At 36.3% G+C, this 21,840-nt stretch overlaps 2 protein-coding genes across 2 annotated transcripts; one reads left to right on the top strand and one right to left on the bottom strand.

Annotated features, from left to right (window-relative positions):
• Positions 1-4,168: 4,168 nt before the first annotated feature.
• On the top strand, positions 4,169-5,065 carry LOC120140569 (ankyrin repeat and SAM domain-containing protein 6-like). Its single transcript, XM_039155536.1, has 2 exons — positions 4,169-4,412; positions 4,470-5,065. The coding sequence occupies exons 1-2, from the start codon at positions 4,244-4,246 to the stop codon at positions 5,036-5,038; spliced, it is 738 nt and encodes a 245-aa protein (XP_039011467.1). The 5' UTR covers positions 4,169-4,243; the 3' UTR covers positions 5,039-5,065.
• A 15,237-nt stretch (positions 5,066-20,302) lies between these two features.
• Positions 20,303-21,343, bottom strand: LOC120140602 (CASP-like protein 1F1). The gene is made up of 3 exons (XM_039155567.1): positions 20,982-21,343; positions 20,776-20,899; positions 20,303-20,696 (listed from the first exon to the last, which is right to left on the bottom strand). The coding sequence occupies exons 1-3, from the start codon at positions 21,179-21,181 to the stop codon at positions 20,481-20,483; spliced, it is 540 nt and encodes a 179-aa protein (XP_039011498.1). The 5' UTR covers positions 21,182-21,343; the 3' UTR covers positions 20,303-20,480.
• Between the last annotated feature and the right edge of the window lie 497 nt (positions 21,344-21,840).

Here is a 21,840-nt window from a genome sequence, read left to right as displayed (position 1 = left end):
AGTGGGATGGGGATGAATAAGCAGCTAAAGTTAATGAAGTGTCACCCAATTAATTAGATTCAATTAATTAAAACACTATACTCGTACGTCACTGAAAATCCCATCAGTCGGAGAAGCAACGCATAATATTTTACGAAAAATATTGTAATTCAGAACAAATTTAAACTGAGAAGCAATACATAATATCTTTATAAAAATATTTTTAACATACAATTATAAAAAGTAAAATACTGGTTTCGTTACAATTTCATTTATATTAGTGTTCTTTATTAGATAAGTCATTCAATTATCAGTAATCACCTCATTTTAAAAGCAACGAACAAGTTACTAAATTAATTAGAAAAGAAAATCATATAAGAAAACTCATTTCCAGTTTTGAGCTTCTCGAAAACACGGGGTTACATCCGATGATCCAAAATAATCAAACGACGTAGAGTTGTTGTTGGTAAGAGTAAAAACATATCTCAAGACAAAATTTATCTTACGGTGAATGACGTAGATAAATGTTTAAGAAATTTGAATTTTGAATGATTCATAACTTTTCTAGAGAGATTATCATAAATTTAATCCAATAAATTGACAGAATTGATTGAGGTTAATCATATGGTGAAATATAAGAACATCTGTATACAATGAATGACGTAATGACATATGACTAAATTGTTACAACCATTTATTTCAATGATTTGATTACTATATATAATTATTTGATTGATTTGTTTGTAACTCTATGAAATTTAAGATTTTTAATAAATATATAATTCCACGTCAAAAAAATGATCTAATATTTTATGGTTCGATAATTTATCTGTTACAACCTATTAACTGACTCGTTTACTTAATTCTTAACAACATAATTTAAAATCTAAACGTGATTCGATGAATCTAACACATCATACCACCAATCTAATTGGTATTTGACATTTCTCTTCAACTTTTACACAACTTATGGCGGGGTGTTTCTCCAACGCTCCTATCCGAATACAAGAAACGTATGCACGTAGCGGTGGAAGTTTAACCAAAATATTCGCCATTGTTGTTCTAGCTAGAAGATAACGACGACGATTATGAAATTGAAATGGACAATATTGACCCACCGTTTTGGGGATGGTGAAGGAACAGGGATCAGTCTCGAGTGGTGATGGCTAGGAACTTGGGATGGTGCAGCCTCTAGTTGCGACCGAATGGACCTGACCAGTGGGTCCACTATGGGCTTCACTTGTTAGTCCATGTAGAGGAGCATACCCCCATGGCTTGGTCGCTTCCCCATTGAACCACCTTGTCTCTTACTTAAAATAAATAAGAAAAAACCAAAGAAGATGACGATTTAGGTATGGGCTGTACAGATAAATAATTATCTATGTGCAGGTGTTTGCCCCTTCGATCTGTCCCTCTATATTTTGACTTCAACCAACACTTGACAATGTTTTGTTTTGACCTTTTCATACAATCCAACTTGTCCAAAACCACAAACCCCATCCCTGTTTTCTTATTCAACTTGTCAAAGCTCTTACCACACTTGTTTTTTTTTCATTCACAAGACTCGAAACAGAAACTTTATTTAAAAAGACTTGATCGAACGAGAGCGGATTAGGGTATAAAACTTATTGGGCTAACATTCACATGATATCTTTACAATGAAATCCAAATGGAAAACATGACAATGCTGTTTTTTCTTGCACCATTCAATGTAATCGTAGAGGAAGCAGTCAATGGGAAATGGAGAACAAATTGACTGCTAGAATTTGATTTAATGTGGAAGGGGACGTAACACTGAGCATTCAAGCTCCTTTGGCCTTTTTTATATATGCCGATCGAAGCCCATCCCTGGGAGACCGAGAGACCACACATGCAAGCACATGCAAGTTTAAATTTGACGAGCGTTTTGGTTAAGGAAATTTTATAGGTGGTGGAACACCATGAAAATGAAGTGCCCATTAATCCTAGCCCATGCAATTCACACGTAAAAATGAAAAATGAAGCTCGTAGAAGTTGGTTCCTAGGGTTTTACAATGTCCTTTGGCGGTGCCCATACCTCCATGAAAGAGACTACACCATATGAGTTAGCACATGCGACTGTGAAATTGACCATTGCTTTTACACTCACTTGGTTGACTGAGAATATGGGGCCAACTTTAGGAATGGGCTTAGAATAAGCCCTTTCCGAAGCCATCAAGGGGATAAGCCCATTTATGATCCAATGAGCTTTGTAAACAAAACTCCAATAGGTTATACAAATCCATCTGGTTCGCTTATTCAGGACCACCACAGTTATATACATATATTCTATTTATTTATTTATTTATTACTTTTAATGATGAGATATATTAATTTGATAAATATTTAGTTTTATTAACTATAAATATTTTAATATAGTAAAGTCTATAAGACAATAGTAAACTAATTACATCTTCCAAGGGCTGTCGTATGTTCCATCAACATTATTCCGATCGGGTCTATCCTGGAGTTTTCAGTTTGTTATTTCAAGAGCTCGTAGTCATGTCTCCATTTCAAATGCCATGCAACTAGTTCAATGGTCCCTACCTGACATGGCTGTATTTGTCTTAATATCGATGTCTCCCTTTCACCCTCCACAAACCAAGGTTCGATTGGCGGGTTGTTTCAGGATTCGATGGGGGTCTACCATTCTACTTTTTACATGTTTATCGGCCACATGACTGTTCTAGAAGAGGAGCTTTGGGGCATACTCGAAGGCCTGGAACTTGAATGGAATAACGGATTTGAGCGTGTCCTTATGCAAACTGACAGCAGCGATGCTCTTTGCCTTCTCTCGCCTCCTTCTAGTGTGAGTCATTTCGCTCTAGTGAGAGTCATTGCCCACCTTTATAATAAAGCTTGGTACATCGAGTTCCGAAAGATTTATCGTGAAGCAAACAAGGCAGCTGCTTTCACCTCAAAACGGGAAGATCCAAGAGATGGTTCGATTCTGGTCTTTGACTCCTCCCTCGCTTGCTAGATATCATCTGCAGGAATACTTATGATCCCCCTATATTCGTTTAGTTTAATGGTTTTGCCTTCTTTTTTATATTTTAAAAAAAATAATAAGCTAACTACGTAAATCAAATATTTTTTTTCAAAATAATCAAAATACATAAATTAATCACATAAAAATAAAAAAAAAATCATACGGAAAAAATAAAAATCCAATAACAATATATCTTTAGTAATAGTGAGTGTTTATCTATATTTAAAATATTGGACACGAACCACAGTGACATCGGTGGTAAATGAATGTATTAAGTTAATTGTATTATATCTCTAAATTATGACCCTCATTTTAAATTGATCCCTGAACTTTTGAACATTCTAATTTCATCCCTTAACTATGACCCTCTTTCTAAATTGGTGTCCAAACTTTTGAATGTTCCAATTTCATCCCCAAATTCATCCAAATATATAATTAATTTCAACCATAGTTTAACCTCTTTTTTCCCCAAACATATAATAATATAACTTGGCCTAACAACTTTATTAACAAGAGATGTGATTAGTGTATACATATAGTTTGGGATGAAATTGGAATGCTCAAAAAGTTTGGGACCAATTTAGATTGAAGATTTTAGTTTAGGGATGAAATTAAAATATTCAAAAGTTTGAGGACTAATTTAAAATCATAGTCATAGGGATGAAATTGAAATATTTAAAAATTTAGGAATCAATTTAATATAAAAATCATACTTTAAGAACATGTGATATAATATAATAAGAATTAATCAAATAAATAATGTTCGGAGAATCGACGACTAAAAATTATACTATAAGAAGACACAGAATATGTTACAATAACATAGAAGAAGATACGAAGAATATGTTACAATAACATATTTCATCTGAAAAAAATATTAATTTAAAAAGAATAATATAATTCGAATCATCTGTTGACTATTAAAAAAACGGATCGTCCCCGAACGTCTTTGATTCGATGGATTGAAGCTAAAATGTGGCGAGTGAATGTTCGTATTGTCTTAAAAACGATCATCTGTTTCTCCTCCGACTATGGATTTTTTTAATAGATTTTCCTTAAAAGAAAATTATAAGACACTATATTAGAAGTGAGTGATTAAAATAAAATTAATTTAATTTTTAAAAACATTGAGAATATACATCGACTAATCCGATTTGAAGCGAAAAGCGGCAATTCCAACCCTCTTCTTTAATCGCCGTTTTCTACTTCACAAATCAAAACAAAACCCAGAAAAAAAGAAAGAAAAAACCATTAAACATGGCGGATATACAACCATCGGACTGTCAGGAAAACGCCGGCGAGGTTTCCGTACCGGTGGCTTCAGTCGATGCCGTTGGATCGAAACGCCAGAGACGACCCAGCGTTCGATTAGGCGACATCGGCGGCGACCAACCGCACGATTCTCATACCCGGAGACAGTCCTCTTCTGCCACCGCCTCCGTCCCCAAGCAATGGAAACACCATTCCTTAAACCCCTCAGCCACCGCCGCGAGTGGTAAATCGTCCAAGACTCGCGCCGTAACCAATCTCAGCACCGACTTCAACGCTAAGAACCAAACCGTCGATGACTCAAGAGAAGCTAACAACAACACAAACAATTTGGATGCCGTGCCAATTGGTGGCTGGAGAGTCAAAGATTCCATGAAACTTTGCTCCGCAGCCAAACGGGTCCGGTCCAATTGGGTTTCCAACAGCAATGTAGAATCCGAGGACAAACCCAGTGGCAGTGAAGATACCGCCGATTTCGACAGGGAGAACAGCGAAAGCCCCTTGAGGGAGCAGAGTCATCATGGGAATAATCAGAGAATGCCAATTGGAACTAGGGTTTCGAATACCAGCACCAGACGGCACGAGGAAGATGATGGGGTTCGAACATGGTTGGAAAGTTTGGGTCTAGGCCGATACGCCCCTGTTTTTGAGGTCCATGAAGTAGATGAGGAGATTCTGCCATTGTTGACACTGGAAGATTTGAAGGATATGGGAATAAATGCAGTTGGTTCAAGAAGGAAACTCTTTAGTGCAATCCAGAGGCTCGGTAAAGGCTTTTCCTAACCTTCTTCTCCATTGTTAAACCAGAATTTTGCCAATCATTGTTATAGCCTTATAGGACTTTTTGAAACCAGAATTCTGTCAGCCATGGGAATGGCAATGTTAGAATTTGAACCCTTATCAGATGTTTTCATGCTTATCTTCTTCTTGGTGTAGTTAAAGTAGGAGAATTTGTGTCTGGTGCAAAAACATTTCTCTGCAATGTGCTTCTGGTAAGCTAACAATTGTTGGCTAATGGGAAGAGTTTCACATAAGGATTTTGTATTTAAACATGGACCCTTCATTCTCCTTAAGAAAATTGAATATACTTGTGTTAGACATATACTATATCTGAGACTTACCTCGAGTCTGGGTAACATAGCAATGAAGCAATCGCTCAAGATGTGTTTCTTACTCTGGTTGTTAAATGATTTTGTATTTAAGAAGTTCTCTTGAAACTGTTTGTTTGAATGCACTTTAAGACTACTTCAGATAACTTGCACTCTATCTGTAAATGATATGATCCTAGGTGCATGTGTACTTTAACCTTTTATTCTTTAACTCCCTCCACCATTTTAATTGTGTTTACTCTGCTTCTTTGCCTTGGTTTCCAATGTTTATATAGATCTTGTATAGCCTAGAATTCACTAATATGGATATCTAATTCTCTGTGTGTAGATAAATTTCTTCTATAGCCTAGAATTCACTGGTATGGATATCTAATTCTGTGTGTGTAGATAAGCAATTAAGTGATTAGAAGAAAAAACGGAGTTCGAACCTGGCGATATGTTCTATGCTGGATAAGGTAACATGATTCACTTGCATCATATATTTTGTTGTGTCTCGAATTCACAATCGGAACACATTTTAGACCAGTCGTGAGGAAATGGATGCGAGGTGTTCATGAAGGGAAGAGATTTAGGTCATGCATGGAAGGTTGGAGCCAGTGGGGATAGCCAAAGGAGACTGCCTAAAACCCGATTAAACAATGACCTTTCACTCGAAAACCCGGACCGGACTCGGGTATTTTAGGCAAGTCATCCTTGGCTACCTTACCAGACTCTAGATCTCCATACAAGACCTCTCTTCCTTGTGAGTTCGATGAAAAGCAGTAGAGAAAACCCCAATTTATAGCCATTGGAAACCGGAGAATCCAACAGCTGCAAAATAGCTAATTCATGATATCCCCATTTTCCCTTGTTTGTTGCTTTCTTTTTTGACACATAGCGAACATTGAAACACTAACGTGGCCGTTGACAGAACATATTCCCCGTGAACATGAAGGAACAGAGAATGTATGATAAACGTCAAGTTTCACCACTGTCCTCCATGATTGAAAATCACACTTGATTTACCTGGTGAACCAACTTGCAGTGAATCAGTCCATTGTGAAGTGTGTGCGTGCCTGATTATTCTCCCGTTTTAATTGTTCATGTTCATGTTCTTTTACTTTTATGTTTGACTAACTCTAAATTAAAATTCAAACTCAATTATAAATAAGTTTTAAAGTATGAATATTATATTTATTTTATTGTTTTTACGAGTTTAATTAATTGTAATTGAGAATGATTAGGGGTGATAATTTTCTTCGATTTTGACGGCTTCTTATCCAACTTGATTGGTGTTTTTTTTAATTTGGGATTGGATGATTTGTTTAAAAAAATGGGATTGGATTTAGGTTAAATGGATGTTGATATATTTATTTAAAAAGTTTAATTTATAATTATTTTTGTATAATATACTTATTTTTTATTAAATTTTTTGCATTGAGGTGGTGGTATATTGGGTTTTTTTATATTAAAATTTTATAATTAAATTATATTGGATGAGATCATAAGATAATATAGTTAGTCATTCCATTATTAATAGGTTTCCCCACCCCCCTAAATTGGTGAACTTTCCCTAATAAGATTCTCTTAATTAGTCAAAAACCAAAAGGTGGATAGATGAATGTCAAATAATCTCCAATGTTCATCGTCAAAATCAATAAAGTTTTGGGTGATTGGTCCCTTTCAAAATCACATCATTTTGACACTGTGATTTTCAAAGTAAAAGAAATACTATTTTGGCATAATTTTCATTTGACAATTTTTGTTTGACTTTTTAGAATAAATTCGAAGCTTCTTTAGTTCAAAAGTTATATTTCCCCCCACAAGACTTTGACTGATCAATACATCACTTGCATTCAACTTTATACTCTTTGGGTTCTCAGATTCTATTTGTAACTTGAAAACTCCATTCACTTGTCTATTTCTCAATGCCAATTCATCTTCTCACATTCTTATTATTTCCATCAATTTTCAATATATTTTATGGAATTAATAGTTGAATGAATATAGTAGAAATTTTATAAATTTCGATATCCATATAAATGGTGAGATCGTGCACCGGCTCAATTGAAAACCATCAAAGGAAATATAGGAGAGGGAATGTGGTAAGGTGTTGGTATTTGTGTGAGTTGTGTCTATAATTTTAGGATAAATTATGTTATTTTGTCACTCAATTATTTTTATGGTTATGATTTGGTCACTCAATAGTTTGTTTTGTTTTACAATTTATCATTAAATTTACGTTTTTATTTTGTTTTAATCACTTGTCGTTTTAAAAAAACATAACTATTGATATGGTAATTTTTATATTTTTCAATGATAATTTAATAATATTTTATGATGATACGTCAAAATCACTGTTGATTTTTTTAAAGATGTGTGATCAAAGCAAAACAAGATTGTAAGTATAATTATAATTCTTAAAATATTAGTTAAATGATCAAAATAGAAGTACAAGAATAATTGAGTAACTAAATATATAGTTTAACAATGTTTTTATCCTCCCTGCTGGCTAGAAAAGTGTGAAAAACTGTTTACGCATGTCTTTAGATTTTAGATGCTGTAGAGGGTCTTATCTTTAATAGTAGTCTCCTGAGTAGAACAAAGTTTCAAGTTAGGTGATCGGAGTTGGTAAGACTTAACGTATTGAAGATGCATGAAACAAGTATTTAGAGCCATAGTCTCCTATCCGGCAAGGTATCCGAAGTTGGTAATTCCTCGTTGACCTGACGAAATCTGTAAAGCAAGGAAGAGACGTGTAACAATCTTAAATTTGTTTTTCTCTTTCCTTTAAAAAAAATAATAGATGTTCATTTTAAAAGTAAGTTTATTATTCAGTTGCATTTAAATTTACATTTTTAGAATAGATTATTGTAAAAATAATATACATCTTTCTTCCAAAGAGTATGCGACCAACCAGCATGGCTGTCACCAAATCGGCCTACGTATCCGATGACAATGCCCGCCGCCACACCGGAAAGCATCAGCGACATCAGAAACTGCAACTTTCCTCGACAATCAATATCAAACACAACTTGGTTTTAACGAAATCGTCTTTCAATTTTATGGTTTCGTATAAAACCAACATTACCAGATCCTGTAGGAACGACAAGTGATTAGTCGGAGTCAAGCCGCCATGGCGGCCAAAGAAGAAAACAAACAATAAGAAAAACAAAGTGTAACACTTACATACCGATGCGGGTGACCCGATCCGATCTGAGGTGTTACATTAGGCCACCGGAGCAACCCACCGTAACAATCCCAGAAAAATTAATTTCTTTTATTAAAACATGTAAAATCATAAAACAATTTATAAACACAAAAGTAAAATTTAAGAATATTCAGAAATAAAACAGATTCCAGACTCGGATATAAAAACAAAATACAAGCTATATGCCCCCTAATCACATGCACCGTACTTCACAAGCAACTCCGATGAAACTCCTTTACCAATGTCGATAGATTTACTGGTTTGAATCCTTTTGACCTGAAAAGGTGAGTAATAGAGTGTGTTTTGGGAAGCTCAGCAATACAATACTACTAATTGATGCTACAGGACATGCAAATAAATGGAAAACCATAAAATTTTCTTATTGACTCAGACTTATTAATGATTTCAGAATGAGCTGTGGTTTTACTGATATTTCTTCGAGTAACAGACATGAAGATTACAGTTCAGAGGCATTCGTAGATCCAGGTTCAGGAAATCAGAATAGTGTGTCTAGTGTGTTTCAACCAAAACCAGTGAAAATATATAAATCTTTTAAAACATTAATTGTTTAAAACATATTTTTAAAACCATAGTGGAACCCTCCAACCAAACATCGTTATACAGTTCCCCAGAACTGCATCCATAAGGGCTTACCCTAAGCACACAGCAAAGGAAGCCACCCTAAGGGAATGCCTTGGGGCCTGAGAGCCTACCCAAGAAAGTTACTCGGGGTCACGGGGCCTACCCAAGAATCATCTCGGGGCAGCAGGGCCTACCCAAGAAAGATCTTAGGCCTCGGAGTCTGCCCAAGGGTCGCCTTAGGTTCGTAAGGATTTACTATCTGGATCAGGGTTGAACCTCCATACTCTAGAATCCTACCCATATAAAAATCCAGTAGAAATCAGTTTTAACCGTAAATTATAATATATGGATTGTGATCCAGTAAAAGTCTCATAAACCTGACAATGAAATAAATCATGTAATTACCCTTCACCCGTACGACATATGTAGTCCCATGATTAACCCAATGGAGTGCCTTAGGGCCTGAAAGCCTACCCAAGAAAGTTTCTCGGGGCCTCAGAGCCTACCCAAGGGTCACCTTAGGTCTGTAAGGATTTACCAGTTTGATCAGAGCTGGACCTTCAGCCTATCCATATAATGTTCCAATAAAACAGTTCAAGTAGTAACCAGTGAAAACAGAAAACCATAGTTCATAAACCAGTAAATTCCATGATTCCATAAATCAGGAACAATCATATTTTTAAGTGAATATCGTAATCAGAGGACACATAACATGTAGACATGGTTCTTAAGCCAGAAAATCAATAATTTTGGTAAAAACATATTTCAAAACATATAAGACAATCATATAGTACATGAGGAACACACTAGAGGATCCAAGTATTTTCAGAGGCACTTGGTAGTTATTAGGAATGGAAAATATGAAACTTATTTAATTTGATCGGATTCCAGGATCGAAGTCCTATAAAAATGGATCGGTTACTAACGGATCTATCAGTCCATTAAAATTTATACCTTATGACCTCCTTTTTATTCAAGTACATTCAGGAAGGTGTTCAGGAACTTTTATATCAGAATAATTCTAGATTTAGATTTACTGAAAGTGATTCCATTACTCAAACAATCAAAGATATTCAGGATTATGCATTGAATTATCAGGATTTTAAGTCTAATTGAACCAATGATCCCAACACTGCAATACTTGTCAATCATTTGGACTGTGGTGCTTCATTATTATTCACTTCCTATTACTGATTGCACCAGTTGATCTGATCAATATCAAAATCATCATTGATAAGATCTTGAGGAAACTCTACTTATTCTGATGGTATTAACTTAATTTATGAATTGTAACAGTCTTCAAGATAACCAACGTACTTGAGTTGTACTCCCCAACCTTTAGAGGCGATTCATTACTAAGGTTTTCTCGGTATTTCCATAATTTATTCAATAACAATCACTTATTTCTAGGTCATGAGGGTATTTAGGTCATTTAATAGTTAAATCTATCTTGGCCACTTTGGAGTTTCCAGAGTAATTCAGACGTTTCCGAAATTTGGATACATACGATACTTCCGTTCAGTTCAACTAGGTCATATAATAAAGTTATTTTGGTATTCGAGGATGATTTAATCATTTCAGAGCTTGAGGGTATTTAGTTATTTCAATTTTTAGACTTTCTTTGCGACATTTTATACTTCAGGGCATTCCAATATAGATCCGAAATTTAAATCAATGATTCCAAGGTTCAAGTGGATCAAGATATGAGTTCTCAGGTCGTCTCCATTATCATAGCCATCCATTGTGCTTAACACTTAAGCATATCATCGTCATTTCATTTAAATCTGTCAGTGGCATACTTTCGATAAATTAGGCTTGAAAGAAATCTAGTTCCTTTAGCGTTCATGATATTTTGTTCATTTGATCATTGGAGGTTATTATAGTTATTACGAAGCTTGAGGAGATTTCAATAATTCCTTCAATTCAATCATATGCAACTTTTCTGATAATTAGTCAAATATGTCCTTTCAGAGTTACTTTTCACTATCCGAGGAAATCTTGGTCATTTTTCAGTACAAGGGCATTTCGTAATTTTACCCCATAGTGTTATTTTTGGTAATTTCTTAACCAAATATTTCCAACATTTAATCTTTAACGAGATTAAACGATATTTACGTGTTCTGAGATTGATTGATTTACTGATTAAATCATTGAACTGAAATTTGTTTCTGACCAGTCTACCAATTTCTTCTACGAGTCATTTGATTCTTTTACAATGTTCCATTTTTATTCAAATTTTAATTTTAGTCCAAAGATAATTAACTATATCTCATGGACTAATTGTTTCCATCCACACATTTACCTATTATCAATGTTTTCTGGAAAACATGCAAAAGGTAGTATAATATTACCTCGAATTTCATGCTATATTGATCGACCATTTAAAGATCGCCCTCAAACTTTAATTCAATGTCCAGTAATTCCTCGGATACATATCAAACAATTTTACGTTAGAAACTAAATTAAATCGGAAGACCAAATTTGATTCCGACGATAAACCACTGAAAAACAACTTACTGAGTGTGAATTTGGAAAAACAGACTTCGGATTAGGACTCAGGACGTCGAAAATCATAAAATAGGACTTTTCGAAAAATTTGACTTTTTCGATCAAAGTCAAAGTCAACGATCAGACCGATAAACGGATTGACTCGATCAAAGTCAACGAGTTGACTCAGCTGTGTTGACTCAGTGACTGGATCGGACCAGACCAGTCAGGTCAGATCGAGTCGGAAAGGCGTGTCAACCTGGTTCTAGAAATTTCCCTAGACCAAAACAAGCCCCACGCGTACCGTCGGCGACGGAGGCAGTTCTGGGCAGCCGATTACTCCCTGCTCAAGCACTTGATCAAATCAATCCAACAACATCAACAATCAACCAAAATCATGATTGAAATACCTATAAAAGTGACCGACGAATTACCCACGACAGTCGAACGGAGCAACGACGGTGAGGTGACGATCCTTACCAAGTTTTGTTCTAAAAGAGACGAGGAGCACGACAATACAGGCGGTGTGGTCATTGGGGCTCAGGATCAATGTAAAAATGCAAGAAACCAAGGCGGTCGATGAGTTTTCGTCGCTGCTTTGATCTTCGATTCATGGCTGACGGCAGCGTTTCACGTCAAGAGGGTGGTCAGGTTTTGATCACTGTTCGACGGTGAGTCTATTGGCAGTGTCGAAGCGACGAATGATGGCCGGACGATGGCGGATTTGGGGAGGCCGACAAGGCTTCGGTTGGGGGAGGATTTTTAGGGATTTGATAATTTGAGGATTTTTTTGTTCTTACCAATCGAGGGAAATATGTTTAACCGGGTTTATTTTTCACCATTAACAGAAAATGTGCAAATTCAAGACTAAGTCCCTGAATTTCCTACTTTTTATAAAAATGTCCATAAGTTTCAAAAACTCTTAATTTGACCCCTAATTTGGGGTGTTACACAAAGTGACATCACAAGCAAAGGCATTTGCAACCTCTAGGAACCTAGGGGGAAAGAAAACAGAGGATTTTACAATTAGCAGTTGGCGGTTTCAAGTATTCGTAATCCCGAATATCCCCTCCCCCCCAATTTCTTACTTGAAAGCCGATGAATAGCTAACGGATTCCTTTGAAGTGACGACATCCATCTGGCGGTAATTGCGGTGACGATGGCTACCATCCGCCAGAAAATATGTGCACCGAAAAGAAGTTTGTGGGTGTTGAGAGGTGGGTTTTTAGAAACTTGGCTTCACTTGTTTCCCTTGAGAGAAGCACAGCAAAAACGCAGAAACCGAGAAGAAAATGAAGTTGAGGGTATTTGTAAAGGATGAAAGAATCTTTTAGTGATGCAAATGTAATGCATTTTTTGTTGTGCTTTAAGCTTCAAAAACAAAGATGGTGGCGTCTTAACTTTCAATCTTCAACAGAAATGCTTAGCTCAATTCTTCCGAAATTTTAGATTCTACAAGGAACTTCATGTTGTTGGGTAATTTCTGTGTTTAATTACCAACAATCATAATTATTATTAAATAATAAATCTCAAGGTTTGGGTTGAATTCAATGCAATTAACTTTCTGTTGAGACCCAAACAATATCCTTAATTGCTACTTGGCTGCTCATTTGGTCTCATCGTTCAGGTACTCAATTTAATTCTAAATTTAATCTTAATCATACTTTAAGGAGAGAAAAAAGAAAAAGAATGTTCATAATAAGTCTTGAATCCATAACCTAAGGAAATATAAAAGAATGAAAATGAGCAGTTTAGTCAACCGACCAAATATACTTACTCACCGTGTCCTTAATCTTATTACGGTGTTCGTCTCATTAAAATTATTAATTCATTATTTTTGTATGATCAATATTATAAGGCAAAAGGGCACACAAAGCCCTGTACTTTAAAAAATTCAATGTGACCCTCGTGTTTTTTTTCTCTCAATGTGGTCATTTGATTAACGTTTTTTGTCATTTACCAACGACTCTTATAATTCTTGCCCTTTGTTTAATGTTGTTATAAATGGATAAATTACACAATTCATTGTTGAACTATATTCTTTCTCCCATTTTAGTCACTGAACTTTAAAAGTTTTCAATTTAATCACTCAACTTTTGAATTGCTCATGTTTTAATCACCATGACTTATTTTATTAATATTTATGTATGATGTGGCATTTATTATTATTATTATTATTCTATTAATATGTGATTAAAATAATATTAAACTAATAATATTGATTTTTAATAATAAAATAGTTTATTGCAACCTTTAAATGGAATGAAATATATTTTATCGTCTATATAATTTTATTGTAACCTTTAAATGTAAAACACATTTTTTTTATTAATGGATAGTACCGTTGGGCCAAACATTCACAAAATTTATAAGTTGTGTATTGTAATTCAATCAAAAAAAATAGGCAAACGTTATAATAGAATTAGAGTATCTACAAAAATCGAAATTCAGTAAAGCAGACCCTAATTTATACAAAAGCTTAACATTAATATGGTCTAGTCTAAAGCAAACAAGCTCCTTCAAAGAATAGAGAATCTCAACCTCACTCTTGGCCAAACTTTCTAAGACTCTCCTATTACGTTCCTATCAAGCGATTTACCTTTACCTTTTAAGACATAAACCGTCCGATCCAACTGGTGCTCCCATGAGTGATCGAGATGTCCATATCGCAAAGACTAAGAATGACCTTTCAAATTTTTACAGAGAACACACATTCCAAGAAAATGTGATATCTGGGCTCTTCAACATCTACTGCCAACTCCATTATCCGCAACCTGGTCGCAAGACGGTTAAGAATGATAAACCTGTTGGGGAAAACGGGTTATTTCTCACACGAATGTAGTTTTAAAATTGACTTAAAATGTCAAGATTAAAACCACCAAAGGTTGCACAGCGGATAAACCTGTCAAACTATTGAATATTGAAACACAATGGAAAAGAACCGAATAAAAAAACAATAAAGGAGAGAACACACCAAATTTACGAGGTTCGACGAGAATATCGTCTACTCCTCGGGCACCACACCGGAAGATAACTTCACTATATCGCCAATATTACAACAAATGGAATTCTTTGGAATTCCCAAAGTGGGAGAATGAAGAATACAAGAGGAAGAGGGAACTTGTTTTTTGGGATGCTATCTAATGGAAATACTTAGGCCTATTTATAGTTGAGTTTCAAGAACAATATGTTCAAAGTTTGGCCACCTACCAAAGAATTTTCCAATGTGTACAAGTTAGCCACCGAATATGAAATTCACATATTCAAAGTTTAGCCACCAACCAAGATGAAATTTCCAATAAGTTGGCCACCAACCAAGATGAAATTTCCAACTTGTCAACTTAATTTCTAGACAAATCTAACAAATCTCCACCTTGGCTTGAAATTACCAAGCCTACTCAACTTCTTCAACTCCCCAAATTTGTAGTGCCTTTAATTGCGCTCACAAGTGCCACACACCCGAAGGTGTTCATACTTTCAGGATGTTAATCAAATTCAAACAATGATTGAACTTGATTACTGTTACCACCTTGGTCATCATATCTGCAGGATTTTCTGATGTCGCAATTTTCTGAAGTAGAATCTTTCCTTCTTTAAAGATCTCCCGCATAAAGTGATACCTCACGTCGATATGCTTAGTCCTTGAATGGTAGACTTGATTTTTCGCTAAGTGAATAGCGCTCTGACTGTCACAATAGAGACTAATGTGACTTTGAACAACTCCCAAGTCTTCCATCAACCCGTTAAGTCAAATTGCTTTCTTTACAGCCTCTGAAACTGCCATGTATTCTGCCTCTGTAGTAGACAAGGTCACAGTAGATTGCAATGTAGACTTCCAACTTACTGGGGCTTTAGCAAGAGTAAACAAATACCCAGTAGTTGATCGACGCTTATCCAAATCACCAGCATAATCGGAATCAACATATCCAACCATACACTGACCAAGTGTTTCATCATGTTTAAAAACTAAACCAACATCCACGGTTTGTTGGAGATACCGTAGAATCCATTTCACAGCTTGCCAATGTCCTTCTCCAGGATCATGCATGTACCTGTTCACAACTCTAATTGCTTGTGAAATGTCAGGACGCGTACACACCATTGCATACATCAAGCTCCCAACTGCATTAGCATATAAAACTTTTGCCATATACACTCGTTCTTCGTTAGTTTTAGGAGATAATTGAGAACTAAGTTTCAAATGAGAAGCCAATGGGATGCTTACATGTTTGGTATTTTCATTCATGCCAAAACATTGTAATACCTTTCTCAGATATTGCTTCTGTGTTAAACAAAGCTTCCCTCTCTGTCTATCTCTGTTTATCTCCATACCAAGAATCTTCTTGGCCTCACCTAGATCTTTCATCTCAAACTCTTGATTCAACTGAGCCTTTAATTTGTTTATCTCCTTATGACTCTTCGAAGCGATCAACATATCGTCAACGTACAAGAGAAGATAAATGAAAGATCCATCTTTGAGCTTTTTCAAATACACACAATGATCATATTTGCTTCTAGTATACTTTTGCCTCCTCATAAAGCTATCAAATCGCTTGTACCACTGCCTCGGAGATTGCTTCAATCCATATAGCGATTTGTTCAGCTTACAAACCCATTTGTCACAACCACCATCTTTGTATCCTTCTGGCTGAGTCATATAGATCTCCTCTTCTAAATCACCGTGCAAGAAAGCCGTCTTTACATCAAGTTGTGCTAGCTCCAAATTCAACTGTGCTACCAAGGCCAACAATATTCTAATGGATGAATGCTTCACAACAGGGGAAAATACTTCATTGTAGTCGATTCCCTCATTTTGAGCGTAGCCTTTAGCTACCAACTGTGCCTTGTAGTGAACATCTTTCTTGTTATGAGATCCATCTTTCTTTACAAATACACACTTGCATTCAATGGCTCTTTTACCTTTCTGTAATTGTGCCAGTTTCCAAGTGTCATTCTTTTGGAAAGATTGCATTTCTTCATCCATGGCACTTTTCCACTTATCACTTTCCAAGCTTTGTATTGCTTCTTGGTAAGTGATAGGGATATCATCATCAACAACTGGAAGAGCATAGGCCACCATATCAACAAATCAAGCAGGTCTACGAATTTCTCTCATTGGCCTTGTAACTGCAAGTGTTTTTGGTGTCTCCAATGGTTCTTGGGTTTGAACCTCTTCATCTTCTGATTCTTCTATTGGAGTTAAAGAATCAGCTTCATCAACTTCTGGGATCATCATCTGCTGAAACTCCACCTGTTTTGGAGTATGCTCCACCTGCTGCGGAGTACTACTTGTCTGGACAGCTTCACTTGTTACATTCTTTACTAGGGCAGATTCATCAAAGGTAACATATCTGCTAAAAATTATCTTCTTGGTGTCTAAACACCAAAGGCGGAATCCATTCACTCCATGGGTGATTCCCATAAAGAGAGCCTTCTTTGCTCTCGAATCAAGCTTGGATTCCTTCACATGATAATAAGCAGTGGATCCAAATACATGTAAGGAATCATAATCAGTAGCAGGTTTTCCAGACCATACCTCAAATGGTGTTTTTTCTCCTATCGCTGATGACGGCAGACGATTAATGAGATGGCCAGCATATGTCACAGCCTCAGCCCAAAATGCCTTGCCTAACCCAGCATTAGACAACATACATCGAACTTTCTCCAATAGTGTTCGATTCATACGCTCTGCCACCCCATTCTGTTATGGTGTATGTCTAACAGTGAAGTGTCGAACAATACCATACTCATGGCAAACGTCAAAGAATGAGTCACTTTTATATTCCCCTCCATTGTCCGTCCTAAGACGTTTGATCTTTCTACCAGTCTGGTTTTCGATCATATTTTTCCATTTCAGGAAAATTTGAAGCACTTCATCTTTAGACTTCATCGGATACACCCAAACTCTTCTGGAAAAGTCATCTACAAAAGTTACAAAATAATGGTTTCCTCCCAAAGACGATGTCTTTGAAGGACCCCATACATCTGAGTAAATATAATCTACAATACCTTTTGTATTATGTATAGTGGTGCCAAACTTCACTCTCTTCTGCTTTCCCAGAACACAATGCTCGCAAAAGTTCAATTTGCAAGCCTTTGCACCTTTCAACAATCCTTTCTTTGCCAGAATTTGCAAGGATTTCTCTCCATCATGTCCCAACCGCATATGCCACAACTGGGTTGCGTCCAAATCATCACCTCCAGAAGCTGCTGCAACTGCTCCAATAATTTTACTACCTTGGTAGTAATACAAATTATTTTTCCTGATGCCCTTCATCATCACAAGTGCGTCATATGTGACTTTTAAAACTCCATCTCTCATAGTGACTACTGAGCCTTTGGATTTTAAGGCTCCCAACGAGATGAGATTTTTCTTCAAACTGGGCACGTATCGGACATCCGTCAGAACTCTGGTTGATCCATCTTGATTCTTCAATCGAATTGAACCTATCCCAACAGTTTTACAGGCATTTTCATTGCCCATATAAACAACTCCTGCATTTAGTTCCACTAAATCGGAGAACCACTCCCGATTAGGGGACATATGATAGGTGCAACCCGAATCTAATATCCACTCATCGGAATGGTATATTGTTGATGAAGCAACCAATGATATGTCAGAGTCATGTGCATCATGCTCTGCAACACATGCATCTGGAGCAGCTTTTCCTTTCTTCTTCAGCTTCGGACAATCTTTCTTCCAATGGCCTTTCTCATGACAAAAGGCACATTCATCTTTTCCCAGTCTGGACTTCGGCTTTGATCTCTCTCTCCACTTTGGCTTTTGACTTTTCGAGTGACCTCTTGTCACCATGGCCTCTGCTGCTTCGTACTTGCCCTCCTTCTTGGTTTTCTTCCTGAGTTCATAACTATACAAAGCAGCAGTTATATCTTTAATGGTAACATTATCCTTACCATGTAGTAACGTTGTCTCAAGGTGCTCAAATTCATCTGGAAGAGATGAAAACAACATCAAAGCCAAATCTTCATCTTTGAAGGTTTCATCCATGCCCAATAAGTCTTCCACTAGCTCATTGAACGCAGTGATGTGTTCATTCATACTGGTGCCTGGTTGATAATCAAATCTGAACAATCTTTTCTTCATGTGGAGACTATTCTGAGAGCTTTTCTTCAAGAATTTTTCCTCCAAAGCTTTCCACATCTTACTTGCAGAAGTCTCGTTCTTGTAGCCATACTTCTGCTCCCTGGAAAGACAAGATCGAATCGTGCTGCACGCCAAACGATTGATTGTTCCCTATTCTTTCTCCTCCATATATTCGGGTTTTTCTTCCTCAATGGCGATGTCTAGACCTTGTTGGAATAAAGCGTCTAACACCTCACCTTACCACATGCCAAAATGATCGGATCCATCGAACAACTCCACCGAGAAATTTGCATTTGACATCACCCTCCTCACCGGTCCATATGAAGAGCTTGATGTCTCAACTGATCCGTATTTTGGCATTTTAATTCTAACGAACAATATTCAATATCACGAACTGTATCTTTTCAGCAACGGAACCACCAGGATAACCTCAACCGAAACTCTGATGCCAATTGTTGGGGAAAACTGGTTATTTCCCACACGAACGTAGTTTTAAAATTGACCTAAAATGTCAAGATTAAAACCACCAAAGGTTGCACAGCGGATAAACCTGTCAAACTATTGAATATTGAAACACAATGGAAAAGAACCGAATAAAAAAACAATAAAGGAGAGAACACACCAAATTTACGAGGTTCGACGAGAATATCGTCTACTCCTCGGGCACCACACCGGATGATAACTTCACTATATCGCCAATATTACAACAAATGGAATTCTTTGGAATTCCCAAAGTGGGAGAATGAAGAATACAAGAGGAAGAGAGAACTTGTTTTTTGGGATGCTATCTAATGGAAATACTTAGGTCTATTTATAGTTGAGTTTCAAGAACAATATATTCAAAGTTTGGCCATCTACCAAAGAATTTTCCAATGTGTACAAGTTAGCCACCAAATATGAAATTCACATGTTCAAAGTTTGGCCACCAACCAAGATGAAATTTCCAATAAGTTGGCCACCAACCAAGATGAAATTTCTAACTTGTCAACTTAACTTCTAGACAAATCTAACAAAACCAAGCAATCAAAACATGCTTAGGGACATGCATAGGAAACTAGATCATCTTGTGCCATACGACCTTGCCCCCTACCTCTTAATTTCAGATCAAATATCTCTAGTTTTCATTATCCACAAAATGGCAGCAGAATCACTAGTTTTCGCAAACTCCAACTTAATGACCCTTAATTCCAAAGATCCAGAAGTCAGCCTCTTTAATGGTTGATCGGTTAAGACAAAGCTCTTGTTAATTTTAAAATAAAGTAAATTAGATTTGATTATTTAATATTTAATATTTAAATTTTAAATTAATAAATTTAATAATTATATTTGAATTTCACTTTATTATTACTTATAAATGCTCCCAAAATTTTCATCTCGACTCTGTTGTGATATTATTATTTGACATTTTCCTTTCTTTTAAATGACAAAACAGATTAATATAAAATAATAATTAAAGTACAAAAAAAAACGTGTACAGTTGGAAAGGTAAAAATTGAGCAAGCGTTTATTTTTCCTCGCATTTGTCGACATTTTTGTACTTTTTGTTATTTACTGCGGTAAACGGGAAGGAAATGTAAGCAGTGAGGAAGGATAAACTTTTGGTACTTACGTTTTACCCACAGAAGAGTTCAACAAAGTCAAGAAAGGCACGAATACAATTTAACAAAGTTAACAAAGACACGAATTCTATCACGTGTCCTCGATATCTTCAGTCATGGCTACAAATTAAAACACAAACAGCGTTTTTAAACCTTAGATTTGTCGAGACTTGCCGGCGGAGATGACGGTAAGCACCACCAAACAAACGACCGACAGATAAGACAGCACCATAGAAGCCGTCACCTTGTCACAGTATTTCTTCAAACGGTCGCAGATTTCCATCCAACCGGCGTGACTGTTACCATACCGGCCAATGTATCCGACTGCCGTCCCCGCCGCCACGCCGGAAAGCATCAGCGACATCATAAACTGAAATGTATAACAACACGGTATTAAAAATCAAACAAAAGCAGTCGGTGTTATACACGTGCATGAAAATCGATATTACCAGATCGTGTAGGAACAGTAGGAAGAAGCTCGTAGTAGTCAAGCCATGGCGGAGGGAGAAGAACACGAACACCAACGAAAGAAAAGTGAAGGCACATGCAAAGGCATTTGCAAACGCGAAGAACCTGCAAAAAAAAATGATTCAAAGCTATAAAATTTTGGGTTCTGTTTTGTAAATTATGATGAGTTTCTTTTTGTCTTTCTTACTTGAAAGCTGAACAATATGTATATCGAGCGTCGAATTGCATGCCAAAAACCACCACCGTTTGCTTGGCGGTGGCGATCGTCCATGTGGCAGCAAAAGCTGTCGATATCGCCATGATTCTCAAGCCAAATTGCGCACAAAGGGAAACCTTGTCCGTTTTCCGATGTGGGTTTTCTGCGAACTTGGCTTCAGTGCGTTCCATTGCAAGAGATCAGGTCTTGAAATGAAAGAGAAAACAGGGGAAAACTGATATAGAAATCAACAGATAGTTGAAGCCAGTGAGGGTATTTATAGAAGAAAGTGGAAGAATCTTTTTTCAGTGCATTTAACGTTACCAAAAACGAAAGTGGTGGGTGTTGCAGCTTTTAACCCATGAAAACAAAGGTTTCTGTTCTCATACAAATGGGTAAAAATTCTTAGAAATTAGGTAAAGTGAAGGATTCTTGCAATTAATATACGCACACTAGTTGAACTGACTCTTCACAAATTATCACGAAGAAAGGCTAAACTTTCTGGTCGTGAAAGGACTATGTTATTAATACTATATACTTATATAGTAAAGAAGAAGGAAATTTCATGTAAACATCTTATTGGAATCATTAAGTATGGTTTCATAAATCCAACTGAATTAATTGATTTAATTATTAGATTATTCAAATCAGAGTTGGTGTATTATCAATAGTATGATTAATGACTTTTTTTAAGTGGTTTGTGAAACCGTGGACGATGCTGGTGTCCTGATGTAAGCAGTGGGATTCCGCCAGGAGCTTTACACATTTGGCAAAATGACGATTCTTTTAAATTGATTTCAATTGCGGGAATCATGCCTGGAAAATGAGATGTTTGACTTGTGTTTCAGTT

This window comes from Hibiscus syriacus, unplaced genomic scaffold (assembly GCF_006381635.1).
Source record: "Hibiscus syriacus cultivar Baekdansim isolate YM2019G1 unplaced genomic scaffold, ASM638163v2 tig00110788_pilon, whole genome shotgun sequence".
NCBI lineage: Eukaryota > Viridiplantae > Streptophyta > Magnoliopsida > Malvales > Malvaceae > Hibiscus > Hibiscus syriacus.
This window is presented reverse-complemented; position numbering and strand designations above follow the sequence as displayed.

Excerpts from the sequence above, each read along its gene's own strand:
- LOC120140602 (XM_039155567.1), bottom strand. The coding sequence starts at position 21,181 with ATGGAACGCACTGAAGCCAAGTTCGCAGAAAACCCACATCGGAAAACG. Across the intron at positions 20,900-20,981 it reads ACATATTGTTCAGCTTTCAA|GTTCTTCGCGTTTGCAAATG; the intron begins GTAAGAAAGACA and ends TTTTTTTTGCAG. Across the intron at positions 20,697-20,775 it reads TACTGTTCCTACACGATCTG|TTTATGATGTCGCTGATGCT; the intron begins GTAATATCGATT and ends TATACATTTCAG.
- LOC120140569 (XM_039155536.1), top strand. The coding sequence starts at position 4,244 with ATGGCGGATATACAACCATCGGACTGTCAGGAAAACGCCGGCGAGGTT. Across the intron at positions 4,413-4,469 it reads TACCCGGAGACAGTCCTCTT|CCGCCGCGAGTGGTAAATCG; the intron begins CTGCCACCGCCT and ends ACCCCTCAGCCA.